This window comes from Lycium ferocissimum, chromosome 2 (genome assembly GCF_029784015.1).
Source record: "Lycium ferocissimum isolate CSIRO_LF1 chromosome 2, AGI_CSIRO_Lferr_CH_V1, whole genome shotgun sequence".
NCBI classification, from domain to species: Eukaryota; Viridiplantae; Streptophyta; class Magnoliopsida; order Solanales; family Solanaceae; genus Lycium; species Lycium ferocissimum.
The window spans coordinates 52,523,684-52,545,618 of NC_081343.1; the positions used below are offsets into that span (position 1 = coordinate 52,523,684).

A 21,935-nucleotide genomic window follows, 5' to 3' on the forward strand; every position below is an offset into this window, starting at 1 on the left:
TCAGACCGTACAGTCCTACCTTATCTTTTTTAGGGTTTCTTTATTTATAAGGGCTTTTGTATTGTACTCATGGCCCATAAGGCATACCTATAAATAGAGGACATTCTTTCCCTTTTTGGGGTTAGCTTTTTTCAGATTTTAACATTGTAATAGTCAAATATAGAGAAGCTCTCTCTCAAAGATATTGGTTCGGATTTTGTGGTGTTCTTCCTTAGCTTTGCTTATCCTTTCAATATATTACTAAATATTCATTTGGCATAAATCATCAATCATAGTACACATTCACACAGCACAAACACGTATAGATATGACTACAAAACAAATCCATAGACATTTCATATCAACCAAATAGAGTAAAGTTCATTCACATATGCTATATCTCACTTACAAATTTAATTGTTATCGAAATTCAGGTAAACAACGTTAATCATGAAGGGTAGAATTTTCTCTGCGCAAAATAGAATTGATCATGTTTATATAAAGTTGAACATCTTAAATAGATGATTGGACAATATTATTTGAAGTTGAAGTTTAGAGAGAGTATTCATACTATGGATATAAATTTTACTTAAGTAAAGAGTTAAACATTGTAATAAAATCATTACCAGGAAATAATTTTCAAACAAATCTTGTTCAGTATCTACAAAAATAATGGCCAAACCAATAATTGCAATACTAAATTCAGTATTTATAAATATTGAAATATTATTCATAGCACAACAAATACCTCAAGAATTCACCAAACTCTCGTGATCATACATTACCTTGTGGGTGTAAAAGCCTTCAATAATACGAATAAAACTCCTTTCAATAAAGAAGAAAAGAAAAGGAAAGGGAAAAAGAACTATTTTTGGGACCCAAAAATATAGAATATTCCAATATCCCATCGCGAAATTTCCTTCAAAGAAGCCCACACCATATATCTTCAAACCAATAAACTCCATCCACGTACAAGAAAAATCACATGAACATCACGTGAGTCAAGCATCATTTATTTATTTTGACTTAAAAACGTAAAGAAAAAGAGAAGTCTTTTATCATTTTCATCGTCCCAATTTAAGGTGCCGTTTAGCTATAAATATAAAAAATAAATTCATTTTTTTTGAAATTTTTGAAATTAAAGTTGGAATTGGAGTTCTGTTTGGTCATAATTTTTGAAATTATAGTTTTTGGTGAAATGTATTGTAAAAAAGTGAATTTTTTTTGAAAAATAAGTTTTTCTTATTTTTGGTAGAATATTTATGGCCAAACGCCTAAAAGTAAAAAAAGTGAAAAAAATTTTCGAAAAAAAGTGAATAATTTTTATGGCCAAACGGCTACTAAATATCTTATTTTTCTATTTAAATTATACTAAAAAGATATTTTTCTTTATATTTAATAATTAACAATTCAACATCAATTTTGTAATACACATTTAGGAGCACAAAATTTAAAAATCTCTATATATTTTTTAAATTACATACCTAATCAAACTAAAACACTTAAATTTGGACGGCGGGAGTATTAATCTTATTTTCCTTTACAAACACATAAACCTTTTCTCAATTGACAATGAACTTGACGATATTTCCAGCTGGTTGATTCTCCACAACGTTAAATAATCCTTATACGCACCTCCAATTAACCCTACACCACCCACCTTCGCAACCCTAACCCCACAACATATATAGATACAGTTGTATACCTACAGCTCCCATACACCTTCCTTTTACACATACCTAAAAATAGCTGAAAACACACAAATAACAACAACATCAACATCTCCAACTACACGACAACCCACCACTTCAATGGCAAATTTCTCCTCATAAAGCCCACTTTCAACTAACCTTATTGATATTTTAGCCTTCCCTTTTCCCTTTTTTCGCAAATCTTGAAACGACCCTTTCAATACTTTAGCCCTTTTTTCGCAAATCTTGAAACTACCCATCTGATATTTTGCAATTTGGAAGTACACCTTTGATTTTATTTGGTCATTTTTGGAGAAAAATTTGAACTTTACCCTTTTCTTGCAAATCTTGAAACTACCCTTTTTTTTGGGCAAATTTCAAACTACCCATCTCATATTTTGGCCCTTTGAATCAACCCATCTGATTATATTTTTTTCTTTTTTGGGAAAAATTTGAACTTTACATATTTTGGTTAGATTTTAAAGAATCCATGGCCGGCACAGCTACAGCCGGCGATACAAGCACTAGCAGTAATTTAGCTCCGGCTAGAAGTGTAAGCAAAAAGGAAAATCAGGGACTTTTATTGGGTAGATATGTAATTGGGAAATTACTTGGTCATGGTACTTTTGCTAAGGTGTACCAGGCTAGGAATGTTAAGTCAAATGATAGTGTTGCAATTAAGGTTATTGATAAAGAGAAGATCTTGAAAGTTGGTCTTATTGATCATATAAAACGTGAGATCTCTATTCTTAAAAGAGTTAGGCATCCAAACATTGTTGAATTGCATGAAGTTATGGCTACGAAAGCCAAGATTTACTTTGTTATGGAGTATGTTAAAGGTGGTGAGCTCTTTAATAAGGTTGCCAAAGGCAGGCTTAAAGAAGAAGTTGCTAGAAAATATTTCCAGCAGTTAATCTCTGCTGTCGCGTTTTGTCATGCCCGTGGTGTTTACCATAGGGATTTAAAACCGGAAAATATTCTATTAGATGAAGATGGCAATGTCAAAGTTTCTGATTTTGGCCTTAGTGCTATTTCAGAACAGATTAAGCAAGATGGGCTTTTTCATACTTTCTGTGGTACCCCGGCTTATGTGGCGCCGGAGGTGTTAGCTAGAAAGGGTTATGATGCAGCTAAAGTTGATATTTGGTCATGTGGGGTGATACTTTTTGTGTTAATGGCAGGGTATTTACCATTTCATGATCAGAATATTATGGCTATGTATAAGAAGATATATAAGGGTGAATTTAGATGTCCTAGATGGTTTTCGCCTGAATTAACTCGGTTTTTAAAGCACCTCCTTCATATAAATCCTGAAAAAAGGATCACTATTCAGGAGATTATGAACAATAAGTGGTTCAAGAAGGGTTTTAAACATGTAAAATTTTACATTGAGGATGATAAGATGTGTAGTATAAATGATGATGAATACGGCGGGGTTGATTATTCGTCTGATATATCAGAGTCTGAATCTGAGATGGAGATAAAGAGGAGGTCGGCTAGTTTGCCTAGGCCAGCTAGCTTGAATGCATTTGATATCATTTCGTTTTCCCGGGGCTTTGATTTGTCCGGTTTGTTTGAGGAGGGAGGAGACGGGTCGAGGTTTGTATCGGGGGCTCCCGTGCCCAAGATCATAAGCAAGTTGGAGGAAATTGCTAAAGTTGTGAGCTTTGCAGTAAGGAAGAAGGATTGTAAAGTGAGTATGGAGGGGTCTAAGGAGGGTGCAAAGGGACCGTTGACAGTTGCAGCTGAGATATTTGAGTTGACGCCATCATTGAGAGTTGTTGAGGTGAAGAAGAAAGGAGGTGATAGCGTGGAGTACGAGGAGTTTTACAACAGGGAATTGAAGCCAGGGTTACAGAATTTAACTCATGAAGTCGTCCATCCTGTTGATTCATCACATTTGCCATCAGATACTGAATAGAGAGATAGAGAGAAGGGAAAAGGGTAAGCTCTTTTCTCTTTCTTTTTAATATCTTTAGGTGCATTTGTATAGGTAGCACTCTGTATTCATTACACTTGCATCTTTTATTAGCTAACGTTCCAAGGTTGTCATATCTTGTAATTTCTATTCTTGTTGTGGATGTTATATAAAGTTATCTAAAAAATGGAACACATCAGTTGTATCAAAATTGGCTCGTTTCTCAATTTCCTTTTATTTTCTGTTACTAGTAATATTCTGACACTAACTATAGAACTTGGCATGCTATTCCTACGAGCAAATCAATGGCTGCAGTAATCTCTAGCTTGTGGAAGTGCTACGTTTTAGATTGAGTTTCTCAATCTTATAAGGCCAGCTTTGCTGTCCCATTGGTTGTGGATGGCATATGCTTCAGTGCTCTTGTTTCGTGCAACTTTCTCTAGTTAGTATGGATAAGAAGCAGGTGTAGCAATCACTATCAGGTAGTTGCCAATGGTGCACTGCATGAAGCATTTATGAATAACAACAACATACCCAGTATAGTTCCGCAAGTGGTTTCTGGGATGGGTGGGGTGAACGTAGACCAGACCCCTACTTTTGTGTAGCATTTATAAATAAAGAACAATTTTATGCCAATACATTTGCAGAGTGATTGTGGCAATATTTGATTATCTACTCGAACGAAGGGGAGCCTGGAGCAACGCTGAAGTTATCTCCGGGTGACCCATAGGTCATAGGTTTGAGCCACGTAATCAGTATTTGATGCTTGTAGTCAAGTTAGACTGCCTACATCACACCCCTCTTGGGGTTCCTCCGACCCTGCGTGAACGCGGGGTGCTTCCTGCACCGTTATGCCCGTTTTTGATTAACGACTCAAAAGTTGTTCCATCGTTCCCCCAGCGCATATGGATTTCACACTATAATGAGAAAATAAAGCGAACGAAGGTCCTTCGAAATTCATTAATAATTCCTGGCATATTATAAGGGTTCAAGTGTTTATCAACCACTTTGGTTTTTGGTTTATTTTGTTTAGGTTGTCGTTGCTGGGTTGGTCTTTTAGAAATGGGAATCATTCATGGTCTGTAATCTGCTTCTCTTAAGAGTATTGCCAAGTTGATGAAGGCCAATAGAACCTTGATGATTGGAATTTGGATCAAGGCTCTTATAGACTCTCTGGTAGATGTTATCTGCGAAGCTTAATCCGGAAAACCTTATTGGATGATTGCTTGTCATTAACTGTTCATTTAAGATGTTATTTTCCCTGCAGTTTTCTTGGTCAATGTGGAGTTTCCCTTTCTGTTCATTATACTTGCATCAGTAGATCTTCTCCAATGAAGGAGGAAAAAAAGGGTCCTGTTTTTTGATAGCTACAAAAGAGCCAGGCAATCAAATGCTTGATTTAACCTTTGATAGGTGTAGGTATGTCTGAGCACAGGGAAGGACTAAGGTAATAACATTTGAGTGAGGTAACCCTTCCTTTCGCCACCATAACTTTCTATTGGAGGATAAGACTATTCTTTTGCCTCTAGCCAAAACTTCATCTGTTGAGCTTTTACTGAAAGGGGTTCTGGAATAATTAGATTTTCTTTCAAATTAGGTTGTCCAGATAGGTTTTATTGGTGTGAACTTTTTAGGACACTCTATATGAAGATGGCTGTTGTAGATTTACAAAATCTAGCTCTCGGTTCTCCCTTGGTTGGTGTCGTGTTCAAATAATTTTCCTCGAGCTTTTCCGCACCTTACTGTCTTAGAGTATTGCCCCTTTTTGTAAGACCTGAAGCACAAGTGTTGCTTCTTTTGATAGTTAGCACTGCTTTTTGCTTTTCCAATAGATGGAAACTGCTTTATGCTTAACGATGTTTGTACAGAATGCCTAAATGTATAGTCAAAATTCAAGGGTACAGGGAGAACAAGACCACATATTACATGGAACAAAGTAATTACCAATAACGTGGATAACTTGTGCTCTGATGCTAAGAGTGGCTCTAGCTAGAATTAAACCGGGTCCGGAAAGAACCAAAAAGTCTCATGTAAAATCGTAGGTGGAAAATGGGTTTGGGTAAAGGTTGCTCCCCAGGAGTAATTAGTTTCCATTAAGGGCAAACACTTAGTACACTGACACAGGTGCAGATAGATTCAATAGATAGAAATTGCTTGCTTTTTAGTGTAATGGGGAGTTAGGTATTCAGAGAGAACCATATTCTGCAATTATGCTTTTAGTAGCTCCGTCCCAAAAAGATTGTCCTCTTTTGATTTGGCATAAAGTTTAAGAAAAGGAAGATTTTTGAAATGTCCAAAAAATGTGTTTAGATATTTGTGGTATCAGAATCATTTCATAAAGTTAAATTTTTCTAAATATAGAAAGGTAACAATATTTTTGGGACAGACTAAAAAGGAAAGGAGGACAATCTTTTTGGGACAGAGAGAGTATAAACTTTGTGTGGTGCAAAAATTTAATTGAGAAAGGGGTCTTTTGGAAGTTATTCATGTGCTGGAAACTGAATACACACATAGGCGTATGCTTTCAATTTCACTGGCATGTTCTAACTTTTTGAAGCACCTTCTGGATGCTGTAGTAATAAAATTTCATTTTACTTTATTTTACTTTAACAGAAAAAAGTGAGTTGTGATTGTCTCTTGTTAGTGATAGTCCTCTTGTTTCACCCAGTAGGGGGTCATCTTTTGCTGACGATGCAATATCCTGGATCTAAGGACATATCTTTGTCACTTGTTATGTTTACTTGTTAGTTGTTACATATATTGTGTTCTGTTATGCTGTATCATAGTGGTGTTTCGGTCCTCATTATGTTAAAAAATGAGTATCCTGATGGTTGGTTTTAAAAATAGTGAAGGACTACTACTTTCTGGTTCTTTCCGTTTTTATATATCTTCTCTCGGTAAAGTCAATTGGACATTGTTGACCAACTTTCTCATATAAAAGAATGAAACATTGTTTTCTTAATATGGCCAGGTCATTCATCACTATGATGCTGGTATAATTAATTAAATATTTATTAGTGGTTGATACTGAAAGACGTCATTGCTCAAATTTGTTTTTTTGCAACTGGTTGCCTGAATTTGGCCGCTTATGAATTTTTTATATAATCTAGTTATAGGCCAAAAGCTGATATCACATCTGTTAATGTACTTTGAAAAAGCACTTAAAGTGTTGATGATGCAATCAACTCATCTGGTACCTTCTGCTTCTTATGGTCTACTGTCGGTCTTTTGCCTTAGCAAAGCACATTGGTTCTTATGTGCCGTTTGGAGATGGTTTGAAACCCCAAATCATGCCTTTTTGGATGATTTGGGATTTCATCCCATGGTTTCAAATCATGCCTTTTTGGATAATTTGTGATTTCATTCCATGGTTTGAATGAAATCGCATGTCCAAACGCTGATTTGAAACCATGGTTTCAAATCGTGGTTTCAAATCGCATGTCCAAACGCCTACTTAGTATTGGTGTGATACTTGCATATATGATCATAGCTGAATATGCAGTGCCACAAAAATGACAAAAGAAGGGTAAAATGAAAAGGAGCAAGAAGTGGTAAAAAATACAACTTTCTGTTGTCTGGAGATATTGGAAGTATATATGAAGTATTAAACTACTATTATCTCCTAAAAACCCTGAAAGCCCTTTTAACTATTTAAGGTGCAGCTTAGATCTATTTATTTTCTAGCAGAAATAATTGATGCTCTTTTTTTTTTTTTTTTTTTTTTTTTTTTAAATCTCTCTTTATGTTCTTTAGCGTCTTCACTTATTGCTAGGTCTGTGTGATTGCACTGGCCAGCAGGTTCTAATGATTTGTTATCATATATCATATCATGGGATGCCAAACAAAACTAGACTGTCATTTCATACTCTAATTTATCAGAAAATGCAGTTCAATAATAATTTTCTGTTTGTTCAATGTCTGGTAGGTAACCGTGGAAGCTGCTTCCACTAGAACGGAGAATTCCTGCCAAAAGGCAGAAACACATGCTAATAAGCCATTGGTTGGCCTAGCACATTGTCATGAGTTGATTTTCGGTATCAAGATTTCACCAGTTCAATTCCTACCAGTGAAAAACATGGTTCGTAGTCTAATTGTATATTAGTAGTCTATGGAACTGGTAATTGTAATAAGAAAAAGGCCTTCTGGTTCGTTCTACATATTGTAGTTAGTTGATGTCATACTTATGCAGAGAAATAAAAAAGAGTGAATTTTGAAAATGCCATAAGGAATAATCAAAATCGGGTATTAAATTATAAAAAGAAGTTTGTAATAACGTTTCTGGACCATACAAAAAAAAGAATATTTCTGGACCACTGTGTAGTGATTGATTGAAAGCTTTGTTTAGTGTTGCGAGACGGCAGTTTAGCTACTAGTCCTTGCTGTTGCTATCAAACTTTTGTTCCCTTGCCAAATTTCTGCAAAAAAGTTAGATGAAAGGATCTATTTCTGGTCAATATTTTATTTACGTGGGGCTATTGGTATCTAATTTTGTTTTATGCGAATCTAATGGAGCACCGTAGAACTCTCTAATTTATTATTGTAAACTAGGGAGAGAAAAGAAAGTTGTTTGACATTTGTTTCTCTTTAAATCAAATCAAATATGAGGTTTACAGAAAAAAATGATATCCGTAAGGTGGTTCCGTTGATTGAGTATGGCATAGAGGTCTCAGGTTCGAATTCTTCCGTCTACGATATCGCTTATTTGCGCTTTTCGGTCGGAGCTTTATCGCACGGCCTGCATGTAGAGTTATCTCTCTTGTATGGTTCGTGGGGTTTACCTTTTGGGTGCGGCTGCGGTTTTCTTCTTGTCCAAAAAAAAAAAAAATGATTTGCTCTTGGATCTCTTTTTACTGATCTTGAACCAAACAACCCCGAGTATTTTGTTATATGCTAGACAGCTAGGTGGTTTATTTGGTTTGTACAATAAGGAAATTCAATCTCATAAAAATTCAAAACTAGGTACATCAATTGGTTTTCACTATAAAAATCCTGTATTTTAAATTACAATCTCCATAAAATAATGCATCATTTGTTTTAAGCTTTAAATGTCACATAAATTATGTGAAGTTCAATATTGGAATCAAAAGCTGTATTACTAATATCAATATAAAGTTTTGTTGGAATTTATTCATTATCTTATACGAAAGATTATAGAATAAAACTACATTTATTAACAATATATAAATAATATAAGATCTAGAGACAAATGATCTTATTTGATGCATCGTATAATAAAATATTCCTATACTATAATTTGCACATAATTTGCATGTGAATCAAACAACTATCTTAGGAGTACGAGACAAACATTTTAGTTGTGGTTAGTTCTATGTTATGTACTACCGTTGATTTTTACAAATAATTGATTTGTTTTTTCACCTTAAGTATTTTGTAAAGGTGCGTCATCTTTTTGGAACATTTGTAAAAGGAGATCTTCGTGACGAATAACAAAAATATCTCCACCCGAATCTGTGCAAATCGTATCTCATACTATCAGATCATTAGTGTGTTGATTGATTTTTTGTTTTGCCTCCTGTAATGGCCCAAAAACAATTCTCAAATATGGTACTCTTCCACTAATTATTACTATAAATTTAACACTCCTAGTATTATATGCTGTGCTAATTTGATTTTGAAGGGGTATTTGTTTTGAATTTTCCTTCTAGAAGCATTCTTCTTTTGCACTCTCGTTCCCCTGTTAGTAATGGTTGGTGATCTCTCATATTAGACACCTATTTATTTACTTTTGCTTTTCACACTCGTCTAAATTTTCGCCGTGTAAGATCCATAAAAGACTGAAACGCTCCGCACCCGTAAATGTTCATTGGTTCTTTATCCCAAAATTTATGTTGCACGGCCATTTTGTTTTAGAGAATCCAAATGGATTGAGCTCGAATCCATGTATGGTTTATATTTATTGGTCCAGAAGGGTTGAAATTGCATATATTCTCAAAAGAATTACTCTTTTTTCACTTATATTTATAGATCGAGTAAAAATATGAGTAATGAGTATAGTTGAACCCGTTCTCTGTTTCTACTCTCCAGTTAGAGTAGAAATGAACTTGCATGTCGTTCATTTTGAGTAGGAGGGGCAGTAGGCAATGGCGGAGCTACAATACAAGTCATAGGTCGGCATAACTCAATAATTTTAATTCAAACTTTATATTTATGTTAAGAAATTCACTTAATTTATATGTATAAATTATTTATTTCATACCCAGTAAATTGTCATGTCCTAGAATTGTAACTTAAATTTAAAATCCTAAATCCGCCTCGAACGGTAGTTGAATATGTTTTGATGATGAGAATACGATGGGCACGATCCGGGATCTAAGGACTGAGGTTTGTCAATTCCTATGTTTACTTCTTGGCTTCTTGCATATGCTGCATACTGTTACGCTGTGTAAATTAACGGACTTCTGGCCCTTATTCTGTTAAAAGATTTCTCTGGTTTTTAAATTAGTGGAGTATTTCTTTCATTGGTGCACAAATTAAACTTTGTTGACCAGCTTTTCTGATGCCATTCATCACTATGCTGGTATAATTTTTAATAAATGTTAGTGGTGGTTGTTTACTGAAAGGGCACAATTTCTGAACTTTTATTTGGAAAGTGATTGCTGAATTTGGCTGCTTCTGGAATTTACACGTCTGTTTATTTACTTTGAACAAGTCCTCTCGTTAATGATGCAATCTACTTATTTGTCACCTTCTTCTGATGGCCCTTGAATATTAGTAAGTCTTTGTGCTGTCTCAGCTTTGTTTTAGATAAGCACATTATTAGCTTCCTAGTAATAGACAATGGGCAATTCGCAGGAATGAACTTATTTTGGGGTGGTCTTTAATTTTTGTCCCTCAAATTGGTGGTCTTTAATTTTTGTCCTTCGTCTAATATCATGAGGTTTGGGGTTCGAATCCCGGCTCAGTTAAAAAATAAAATAAAATTGCAAGACAGAGTTTTATAGCAAACTTAGGCCTATTTAAGTAAAAGTTGGGTCGCATGTAATTTGCGCTTCAGAGTAGTTTCAAACTCTACCTTAAGTAGAGTTTTGGCCCTTGGCGAAACTCTGCTTTGCGAATCCAAGCTCTACCTGGCGAATTTTTTTTAAATTCTTGACTGAAGCGGGGGTTCAAACCCAGAATCTAGGAGTTTTAGGCGAAGGGAAAAATTTAAAGACCAACAATTTGAGGGGCAAAAATTAAAGACCAGTGCATTTGAAGGGACCTCCGCACAAAAAAATGATAGACAATACTTGCAAATGTTGGAGCCCAATTTAGCTATTCCCGTGGCCCAATATGCTCCAGTCCAGACCAAAAACAAAGATGGGAAACTTACGTAAAATGTACCGTCGGCCGAATCATGATTACTGGCAATAGCCCAAATATACAAAACCAATACACTGATTTGTATATTATATGTATATTGTACGTATATTATATGTAAATTATATGTATAGTAAATGTATATTGAAGCATCAATATACAAAATCTACACTTTTGCTACTATTTTGTAAACTAGATCACCCAAAGGTATTAGACAGTAATCCACCCTGAGAAGACCCGGAACTAGGAAGACTTCATTCTATCTATTTTACAACTATAACCTCTTCTTTGTAAATTAATATAGCCTTTGTTTAGATTGTAGTACACGCACACATAGCTCTTGAATATTCGACAGTCAGAGAACTCATTTCACTTGTATGTGTTATTCATTCAAGGCGAAAGACATAGATGACCCCTTTAAGCTGTTCGCAACTATCAGATATACACCTTAAAATGATTAGATAATACCACAACAACCAAATAGACATCTCATTTCTCTCAAAATATTTATAAATCAATTGGTAAAAATACAGAGGAAAATTTAATACGAAGGATAACTTGCTTCATCATCATCATCATTTTTTCTCTTGCATTCAATTCAGATCTGTAAGCCCTATTAGATCTGTACAATGTACAAGATACTCTAATGAAGCAGCTGCCTTCCAACTTTAAAAACATCTAAATCAATCAAAAACAAGAAAATACAAGATAGTACAAGATATGCAAGCCAATTACCCCTTTCTCCCTCTCCCCTCCCAAAAAAAGGAAAAAAAAAAAGATTTTTTTTCTTTCATTTAACAAACAAAAAGATGATCAATTTCTTTCTTGATTTTCAACTTGCTGTGGCTGCTCACAACCTTGCCATGTCCAAACAATATCTTTAAGTGAAGTCTTCAATCCCTGATCAAAGAATTTCTTGTATTCCATTGTGTCACCTGATTTTTTACTCACTTCCACAACATGAAATGAAGGTGTAATTTCGAAAATCTCTGCATCAATTGCTAGCTGCCCTTTTCTCCCTTCTTTAATACTCTGCATTGTCACTGTCCCATCTTTTTTCAGCACATTAAAGCTCTCATTTGAAGCCATTTCCTCTAATTTCGACACAATAATAGAAGCTGGCTTTTTGGCTGTGAATCTTGCCTCTGATCTTCTATCTCTCTCCTTCTCGAATAATCCAGATAGATCGAAACCAGGAGAAAGAGAAATGATATCAAATGCATTTAAGCAAGTAGGCTTCATTGTTATTGTTGAATCTTGATCTTTTTTTGCATTGGAAGGTCCCTCTCCATCTGAATTATTGTCCTCAATATCGAAAACACTACGAGGCGATTCATGTTGATCTTTCCCTGGATTCGGGGTCTTATCGATTTGTTTGAATCCTTTTTTGAACCAATAATTCTCCATGAGCTTAATTAAAGTAATTCTTGAGTTTGGATTTGGATCAAGAATCCTTGAGAGTAGCTTTCTTACCTCTGGATGGAACCATTGTGGACACTTGAATTCCCCTTTGCTTATTTTCTTGTACATTTCCATAAGGTTTTGGTCATGGAATGGCAAATAACCTGCTAATAATACGAATAAAACGACACCACATGACCAAATGTCTGCCTTTTCACCATCATAACCTCTCTTGTTGATCACCTCTGGAGCTACATAGGCTGGTGTTCCACATGTTGTGTGGAGGAGACCATCTTGCCTTTTGGAATCAAACAATGCACTAAGCCCGAAATCGGAAACTTTCAAGTTTCCAGCTGTTGAAACCATAATCAAGTAAATAAATTAAACTGCATTTTGATGAGAATATAATTAAGTAAATAAAAATGTGTGTGGAGGATATAATTAAGTAAATAAAACGCCATGTGCTCAAAACATAATTATGTAAATAAAAGCACGGGTTAACGACATAACTAATAGATAAAAATGCAACCTTTCTAACAGTTTAAGCTTTTAGACGAAATGGTTAAGCAATATTTGATGTTAATTACCTTCGTCAAGGAGGAGATTTTCGGGCTTGAGATCACGGTGATAGACGTCACGGCTATGGCAGAAATCGACTGCAGCGATTAATTGTTGGAAGTATTTTCTTGCAGCATCTTCTTTAAGCCTGCCTTTAGCAACCTTGTTGAAAAGTTCACCACCTCTAACATATTCCATGGCAAAATAGATTTTTGTTTTGCTAGCCATAACCTCATAAAGCTGGACAACATTTGGGTGTTTGATTAGCCTCATGACTGAGATTTCACGTTTGATTTGATCAATTAGGCCAACCTTCATCACCTTCTCTTTGTCAATCACCTTTATAGCAACGCTTTGACCAGTTTTGAGATTTCTTGCATGGTAGACTTTGGCAAATGTCCCTTGGCCAAGCAATTTCCCAATCTCATACCTTTGCATCAATATATTGCCTTTCTTCTCGTTCTTGGTAGTCATCCTGAGAAGATATTGGCAATATAATTGAGAGGATTTTCTGATTATTGTTGTGGAATGATCGCCATTGTGCCTAACAAGATTTCCTCGTGCTCAATGAGGATTTATATAGCCAATTCCAATCTATTTGGAACAGAGGCGTAGTTATTGTTGTTGTATGGATTAAGGAATCCTTTTTGTTTTCTTGAAAATTTTGGAACATTGAAGTATAAAGGGATATGGAGGAGACAAGGGAAAAGGAGGCCAAAAACCTTGCCTTTTTTATGGCAGGGTTAGGGGAAATGCCTATTGGGGAAAGTCTCAATAGTATGGAGAAAATTTATGGCAAATAAATGCAGTAATCACATTCTGTTTGATGCATAGGTCACTTTGGGAAAATTGGTGAAAGTTAGTTAAGATATGACCATATCCTAAGATGCACGATTCAATTTTCACCTCTCATTTTCCTTTTTCTTCTCCCATGCATCAACTACCCATCATGTATGAACAGACAAATTAAGTAGCTTTAGGACGAGGTCCACATGCACTACTTATAATGGAAGGGACTCAATGTTAAGTTGATCGAACACATTAAGTAATCTTCTTCAAAATTGTCGTCCATGTTATCTTTACAATCAGTATATTTATATGGATTAATTTAATTTTAGAAAATTCTTAACCATCCACGTGAAAATATTTTTGATGTGATTAATTATCAGTTTTCCCATTTCATAAAAAAGGAAACCTTTAATATAAGGTCTAGCTAGTTTGACCAGTTAAAACTTAATTCCAGCTATTGAAATATTATAAGATGAAGTATTTCTGGGTATGTATTAAACGGAAGAGACTAAAATATGGATTGATTCTAACTTGTAAGACTTACTTTATTATAAACATTGACAAAATAAACAAATTTTATACTATTAATGTATTTTAACATGTTATTTACTATAACTTTAAATGACTAATTAGAATTATATCAAACAATTACCTGTTGCTTTATATTATCTTAATCATGTGGTGGCGTGAAAAATGCATACTATTAATTAGTTTAACAATTAAACTCTTTATTGTAAGTTGACATAGGTACTCGTTACATTTTGCCCAAAGATTTTAGTGTAACTCGTTTCCTTATTGATTTGTCATATGGGTGATTGTTTAGGAACCATATTGGATGAATCGCATCTAAGTTAAGAGATAGCTTTATAAAAATTAAGAATTAAGTTATTTTAAAAGAGGAAAATATTTTGTGAATCACATTTCATGCCAGGTCGAACGGTATCTGCTAAGAAATTAGTGGTGGAGAGAAACTGGAGAAACAAGTTGATAGCCATTATTGTAGTGATGCTAGCAGAAAGAAATACAAGCTATCCACATGCATGCATCTATAGCTAACGTATGAAACGTAACAATAACCATGAATTCTAATAATTCGGTTCCTATTTTCACGACATGTGCTTCTTGCAAGTATTTTTTTTTTTCTTCTGACAGGTCCAAATTTCAGAATATTATGTCTTGAGAATTGAGATATGTCATATGAGAGGTGGACAACTAGTTTTAGCTATTGCTATAAAAATGTGAAATTGATTCTTTGGTGATTTGTTCAACATTCCTTCTCATTTTATGTAATTTTTAAATTGGCCAAACCCATCGACAAACACCTGTGGTCGTCCACTTCTTTCACTTGAGCACCTAAAATGGCCCTTGTTCCATTTAGACACTTCACGTGGGCCATTCCTATTCCACTTAGACACTTTTTGCACCGTTATCTAAAAAACCAACACCGCCGTCTCCTACGTGGATTAAGTGGCCAATTAAATTGTGCCAGCTCATTTAAATTGTGCCAACTCAATTAAATTGTGCCAACTCATTTTAATTGTAAATTCACTAATTTGTAAATTCGTGGAGTTTTGACCATTAAAAATGGGGACTTTTAGGATGGTTGGATGTGCAATGAGGTACGCCCTTGGTGCCACGGTTTTCTTGATAACTGCAAAAGTGTCTAAGTGGAATAGGAATGACCCACCTGAAGTGTTTAAATGGAACAAGGGTCACTTTAGGTGCTCAAGTGAAAGAAGTGGACGACCACAGGTGTCTGTCGATGGATTTGGCCTTTAAAATTAATTCCGTGCCTCAACGCATAAAACACATGAATAAACCTTAATATTTCAAACAAAAGAAACTGAAGCACATGTGTATAGGGTGTGTTTCGCATGGAAAAAAACATTTCCTGAAAATTGTTTTTCAATTTTTTCATATTTGATTGGGAAAAATATTTTCTCTAAAAAAATAAATTCCTTAACAATTATGAGCAAAATTACTTCGTTGATAGTAGAGAAAACTAGTGTTATACATGTCATTTCCCATTAACTAATTGTCTTCTTCCCACTCTCAAGTCCCAACACCCCACCCCTTTACCTCTAACCCCAACTCGACTTCCAATCAGAGGGGAATCCAGAATTTCAAGAGAATGAGTTCACCTTGAATTTTTTTTTTTGAAAAAAAGACGCAAAAGTCAAAGATTTAGTACGGTTCAATCCCACAAACTTAAGGGATTAAACCCAACACTTAACCAGTGCTTCACTCAGTCTAGTTTAACCATGTGTTCCTTCAGTTAATATTAGATATATTTTAAGGATTATATACATAATATATCGAGTTTAATCGAATGACCATGTGTTCACGTGACTCATTTTTAATGGGTAGATTCGCCCCTGCTTCCAATAGAATTCAAAGATACAGAAAGGGTAACTCAGACACAATCTTATCCTAGGTGCAAAAACTTTAAAAGACAAAAAATGAATCAGAGGCAGTACTATCACTTTCTTGCAATTCGGGATTATTTTAAATTTTTTTTAAACCAAAAAGTGTCAAAATAATCCCGGACTACTGACAAAATACTCCTAAAAGACTAAAAAAAAGTAATCACTTTCTTGCAATTCCCCAAATTTTTTAAACCAAAAGTGTCATTAAAGCGCACTAAATTAGTGCGCTAAAAAAAAAGACTGAAAACCTTTTGCGCTAATTTACAAGCACTTTATTGCGCAATAAATTAGTGCGCATTTTTTTTTTTGGTATAATTTTAAAGTTCTCAAATTCACATTTTTTTTCATACTTTGACAAAAAATTAGTCATGTTTCAAAACTCCAAAATATCAATATTTTAAATAGAACTTGATATGTTTTTTTGCGGACAACAATGTCGGCTCATTACATGATGTATACCTAAACGTTTGGATCGTCGTTTTAGGGGTTGTAAAGTGCCTCGAAGTAAGTTTTGTTTGTTTGAATCTTGTTATAAGTTTTGTTTGTTTGAATCTTGTTATCTTTAGGTTTAAGCAATATGTAGACACTCTTTATGTTTTATAGTGTTCACTAATGCTATTAATCTTGTTTTCTCAAATTGAATTTCCAACATTGAAATTGACATTCAAAACTTCATTACCACGGGATATCCGAAAAATCAATATTTTATATAGAAACTGATATCTTTTTCTGCGAACAATAATATAGGCTTAAACGTTTGGTTTGTCATTTTAGGGGTTGTAAAGTGCCCCGAAGTAAGTTTTGTTTGGTGACTTGTTATCGTTAGGTTTAAGTGTTTTATTTTATTAAGTTTTAACTTGTTTTTTTTAGTCAAGGATTTTATTTTAACGAGTAGAGGGAGAAAAACTAGTTGTAAATTGATGAAACTTTAACCGGTCATAACTTTGCGCTCGGTTGTCCGTTTTACGCGATTTTTTATTTTTATTTTGGGTATTTTTCCGAGATCTAGCGGGCAAAGCCAGGCCGATTTTCCAACAAACGCCCATTATCTCATTCAATTTGAAATTTCCCCCAAATTGGTGCACAATTTTCATTCTTCCCTGGTAAAAATCTGATGATAAAAAGTAGATTCCAAGATGGAAATCCCGTGGTGATGATGTTTTGAATGTCAATTTCGATGTTGGAAATTCAATTTGAGAAAACAAGATATACAACATTAGTGAACACTATAAAACATAAAAAGTGTCTACATATTGCGTAAGTGCTTACTTGGCTTGGTGGTCTAGCTATTTGACTACTTTTTTACATCAACCACTAGGGATCGAACCTTGGTAGAGGGACATGATAAGGGATATTATTTTGTTATTGTATTTTTGAATTATTTGGAACCTCTCGTATTTGATGAATTATTTTTGAATATAATATTTTTATTTCTATATTCGAAATAAAGTAATGCCTTGACTAAATAATAATACACTTAAATCAAAACTTTATAAAATAAAATACTTAAACCTAAAGATAACAAGATTCAAACAAACAAAACTTACCTAAGACTTTACAACCCTAAAACGATGATCCAAAACGTTTATAAAGATCTTGATAATGAGCCGACATTGTTATCGCAAAAAAGATATCAAGTTATATAAAATATCGATATTTGAGTTTCAAAAGCATTGATTAATCTTTGGTCAAAGTATGAAAAAATGTGAATTGAAACTTTAAAATTGTACACACACAAAAAAAAAAAAAAAAAAAGTTTTATTTTGCACTAATTTAGCGGCATAAACTTAAGTGTAAATTTCATAGTTTCATTTAATTAGTGCGCAAAAGGTAGTTTGGTTACTTTTTTTTTAGTGGGATATTTTGGTGCCTTTTGACACTTTTGAGGTGATCTCCTTTCTTGCGCAACCAAATATACACGTCGCCCATTGGAGTCACATCAATATTACTTCCAGACCAATACCATGTGTACACATACATTGGTAGAAACTAATTGGAGAATAGGTATGGCAAAGTGTCAATATCTGGGCCACCTTGACATGTGACTCTCAATAATGTTCATGCATGACCATGCAGATTGATATACCACAGAATTTAGATACGTATACTAGTTATGTGGCTGAAGGATAGTGAAATGGACCAATGTCTAATGCTAGTAAATCATCTTTGTCACTATTATTATGCTGATTGAGCATCTCATAACGTACGTTGCGTTATACCTCAATTTATTTGAGGCTGTTATCAATAGCTAGTGAGTTCGGTTTTTGTTGACTCGATCGGACAATATCTCATTGAATGTATATATTTGTTACATATAGTGACCCCATATATGTTTGGTCTAGTAGAATTTATTATCTAGATTTTACAACTCGTGTGTCCTTAGCTTGCTTCAATAATATAGGAACTGAGGTCTTATACATATAAAATTATATGGTAAAAAGTAATAGTATTATTATTTTTAACCAATATTGTTGAGCTAATTAACAGGTTAGCTCTAAGGGGCTCTAACAGGGACAAAGGGGTCGTTTCAAATTTCTCCACATATTGTTATATATATACACCATTATTGTAACAAATTGTAACATTTAAGTGTATTAAAAAACAAAATATTATTAAGTCATTCGAGATTTGTTCTCGGAAGGTTTTGTTTTGAAAGTGTATATAGTCTATATTATTAACTAAATGATTCATCATACTTTCATCTAGTATGATAATAATTTTATAGCAAAAATTAAATAATGACTACGTGCGACATGCATGGTCTTTAATTTTTGTCCCTCAAATTGCTGGTCTTTAATTTTTGCCCTTCACCTAAAAATTCATGCCTTACGGGTTTGAACCCCGTCACTAAAAAATTAAAAAAAAAAATCAAGGGTAGTTTGGATTCACAAGCAGATTTGGATTTGTTCGCAAAACTCTACCTTATGCGTAGTTTGCTACCTTATAACACAGAGTTTGCCACCTTATAACACAGAGTTTGCCTTAAGGTAGCAAACTCTACCTTAAGGCAGATTTTTATTGCAAACTCTCCTTATAAGGCAGAGTTTTAATGCAATCTCTACCTTATAAGCCAGAGTTTGCTACCTTAAGGCAGAGTTTGCCTTCAGGCATAAGGCAAACTCTGCCTTGCGATTTTTTTTTTTAATTGTTGACTAGCGGGAGTTCGAACCTGGAACCCATAGATTTTTAGGCGAAGGCTAAAATTAAAGACCAACAATTCGAGGGCCAAAGGACAATCTGCGCAAAAAAACATGGAATTTGGTCTTTGGCAATTCGTAGAATTGCCCTTCTTTTGGGATGGTCTTTAAATTTTGCCCCTCATAGTTGAAATCTTTAAATTTTGCCCTTTGGCTAAAACCCATGGGTTCCAGGTTTGAACCCCACATGTCATTTCAAAATTTTAAAAAGAATGCAAGTGCAGTAGTTTAAATTTCGCTATGCCCCCGTCATACACTTGCGAAGGAATTACCAAAGTTATGCGCCGCCGCATACTTATGCCTTATGGCGATTTATGCATAAGTATCGGTCCAGATAACTCTCTTGGTAATTCCTTCACAAGTTTATGCCGTGTCCGAGATAAAGTTTGCCCATTAAAAAAGTATGCCCCCACCCATAAATAAACATCGGCAGAATTACCAAAGTTATGCTTGACAAGATACTTACAAGTCTGGCTACATAAGGCATGAGTATCGTTGGCCCCAGATAAATTTGGTAATTCCTTAACAAGAGTATGTCTGATCAGATACACGCGACTCAAACCTCGCATAATTGCAATTTTTTTTTTTTAATTTATGCTTGAGCGGGGGTTCAACTCGAACCTCATGATTTCCGCGCAGAGAGTAGCAATGCGAGGGGCAAGAATTAAAGACCTAAAGAATAGAGAGATAATTTAAAAAATTCACAAATATGAAAAGAAAATTTAAAAGCACTACCCCAAAAGAAGGGCAATCCGCGCAAAAAAAAAAGTTTGGTCTTCTCTGTCACACTTACGCCAACAAAGATAAGCCTAACGAAACGCGTTTTAAATGGCCTATGGGCTTATGGGCCACAAAGATAGAATGGAGACAGCTTATTTATGGGTTGTTAGTTCATGGGCTGAGTGGTATTTGTTCTTCTCGACAAACTCTTCATGGACCAAAGTGCACAGACACCTGATTTTGGGACCAAAATTTAAATAAAATTTTACATAATCTATTCATTTCGAAATAACTTTAGACATGAAATTAGACGTTTTTGCCTAAAGTTCATGTACATACGACTTAAATTGTTCAGTAGTGGATAGACATGCAGAAACTTTTAAAAAATGAATGTAAATTACAGTGTTTCAATAAGATATTAGATACCAATTAGAATTCTTACCTCACTACAAGAAAGTATAGAAATCGCAACAAATTTTTTTATATTTGGCAACAACTTAGTTTTATTGTTGGCAAATAATTTTTTTGTTGCCAAAGAATTTAATTTTATTGCCATAGCATTGATTATTTCGCGAAAAAAAAAGACTTTGCCAACAAAAAAAAAAAGTTGTTGCACGTTGTTAAATAACAACCGCGAAAAGTTCATGCAATAATTTTTTTTTTTTTTGTTGCCTTAAAATTTTTTCGTAACAATAATCAATTCTTACAGAATAAAAAAAATTTTGTTGCCAAATATATTTTTTCTTGTAGTGCCTCTTCTTTCTACGTTACTGCACTTATAACATTACAAACGTGACCTTGTATTTGATAAATTAATCCAACTGAAACCAGCTCATTAATTGTACTAACATTTTTAATGCACACAAGTTATAAGAAAGACCATGGTTTTAGCCCCATAACCAAGATACAGCGACTTCTCTACAGATATAAAGAAATAAAACAGACTGTTACATGCAAAATAAATTCAAGCATCAACCTAGAAATATTATCCAACCATGCATACACCCATGTTTTTTTTCTTTTTTCGATTTACTAATTAACAGAAATAAAAATACCCAAATCGACCAAGTTAATTAGTCTTCTTCTTGCCCCATTGTTGCACACATAGCTTAATCCTCTTGGCTGCTGCTAAGTACTCCACCGCCTGAACCGGTTCAAGTATGTTCAGTACAATTTCCTTCAATGTCTTCATCCTCAACTCATCAGCTTCTTCCATTACTGTATTGGCTATGTTGATCTAAAGCTTCATCTGCATTCTCACACTCATCATCATTATCACCACCTCCCTTTTTCTTCATCTTTCCCACTAGTGGCTGATCCACTATATCTTCTTGCAAGCTGGCCAACCTTTAGCTCTAACAGAGACACAGAGATAGCTTCAAATTTCTCCACATATTGCTACACCGTCTCTCGTTTATTATAATAAATTTCTCGAACATCCCCCCTTTATTTAGTATGTATTTTCGGTGACACCGAATTACCGAACGGTATTTTTATTGCAAACTGAATACCGAAATTGAATACCGTATTTTTTTAGTTTATTACCGAAAAACGAACCGAAAACCGAAATACCGAATTACCAAAATCCCCGATTCAGTTTGCTAATTCGGTTTTCGGTGTTTTATGCCCCGCCCTACCTCATGTGCCTAAATTTGTATTGCATTTATTACGGCTAGTTTTGACGAGGAAAAACGCCAAGATTGCTAGCTTGCCACCCGTTGGTCAAAGGGAGAGAGAAAATTGTCCCTACATAATTTGAATTAGAGCCCCTTAGGATGGGCTTATCGCTTTCAAAAGCCATAAGTTAGAAATTCTAGTTTATGACTTTTGGCTTATTTTTGTCATTTTGATTTGAAAACAAGTGTTTAAAATCACTTTTTATTTTACCCAAACAGTATAAAAGTGATTAAAAACTATATATTCCAGCTTAAAAACA

General features: G+C 34.4%; 2 protein-coding genes across 2 annotated transcripts; one reads left to right on the plus strand and one right to left on the minus strand.

Annotated features, from left to right (window-relative positions):
* Positions 1-1,689: 1,689 nt before the first annotated feature.
* Positions 1,690-3,815, plus strand: LOC132044030 (CBL-interacting serine/threonine-protein kinase 12-like). The gene has a single exon (XM_059434504.1). It carries the CDS (start codon positions 2,161-2,163, stop codon positions 3,589-3,591), a length of 1,431 nt encoding a protein of 476 aa, XP_059290487.1. The 5' UTR covers positions 1,690-2,160; the 3' UTR covers positions 3,592-3,815.
* Positions 3,816-11,400: 7,585 nt separating this feature from the next.
* LOC132044035 (CBL-interacting serine/threonine-protein kinase 20) lies at positions 11,401-13,806 on the minus strand. The gene is made up of 2 exons (XM_059434510.1): positions 12,897-13,806; positions 11,401-12,662 (listed from the first exon to the last, which is right to left on the minus strand). Exons 1-2 carry the CDS (start codon positions 13,339-13,341, stop codon positions 11,722-11,724), a joined length of 1,386 nt encoding a protein of 461 aa, XP_059290493.1. The 5' UTR covers positions 13,342-13,806; the 3' UTR covers positions 11,401-11,721.
* Between the last annotated feature and the right edge of the window lie 8,129 nt (positions 13,807-21,935).

Excerpts from the sequence above, each read along its gene's own strand:
- LOC132044030 (XM_059434504.1), top strand. The coding sequence starts at position 2,161 with ATGGCCGGCACAGCTACAGCCGGCGATACAAGCACTAGCAGTAATTTA.
- LOC132044035 (XM_059434510.1), bottom strand. The coding sequence starts at position 13,341 with ATGACTACCAAGAACGAGAAGAAAGGCAATATATTGATGCAAAGGTAT. Across the intron at positions 12,663-12,896 it reads AAATCTCCTCCTTGACGAAG|CTGGAAACTTGAAAGTTTCC; the intron begins GTAATTAACATC and ends TGGTTTCAACAG.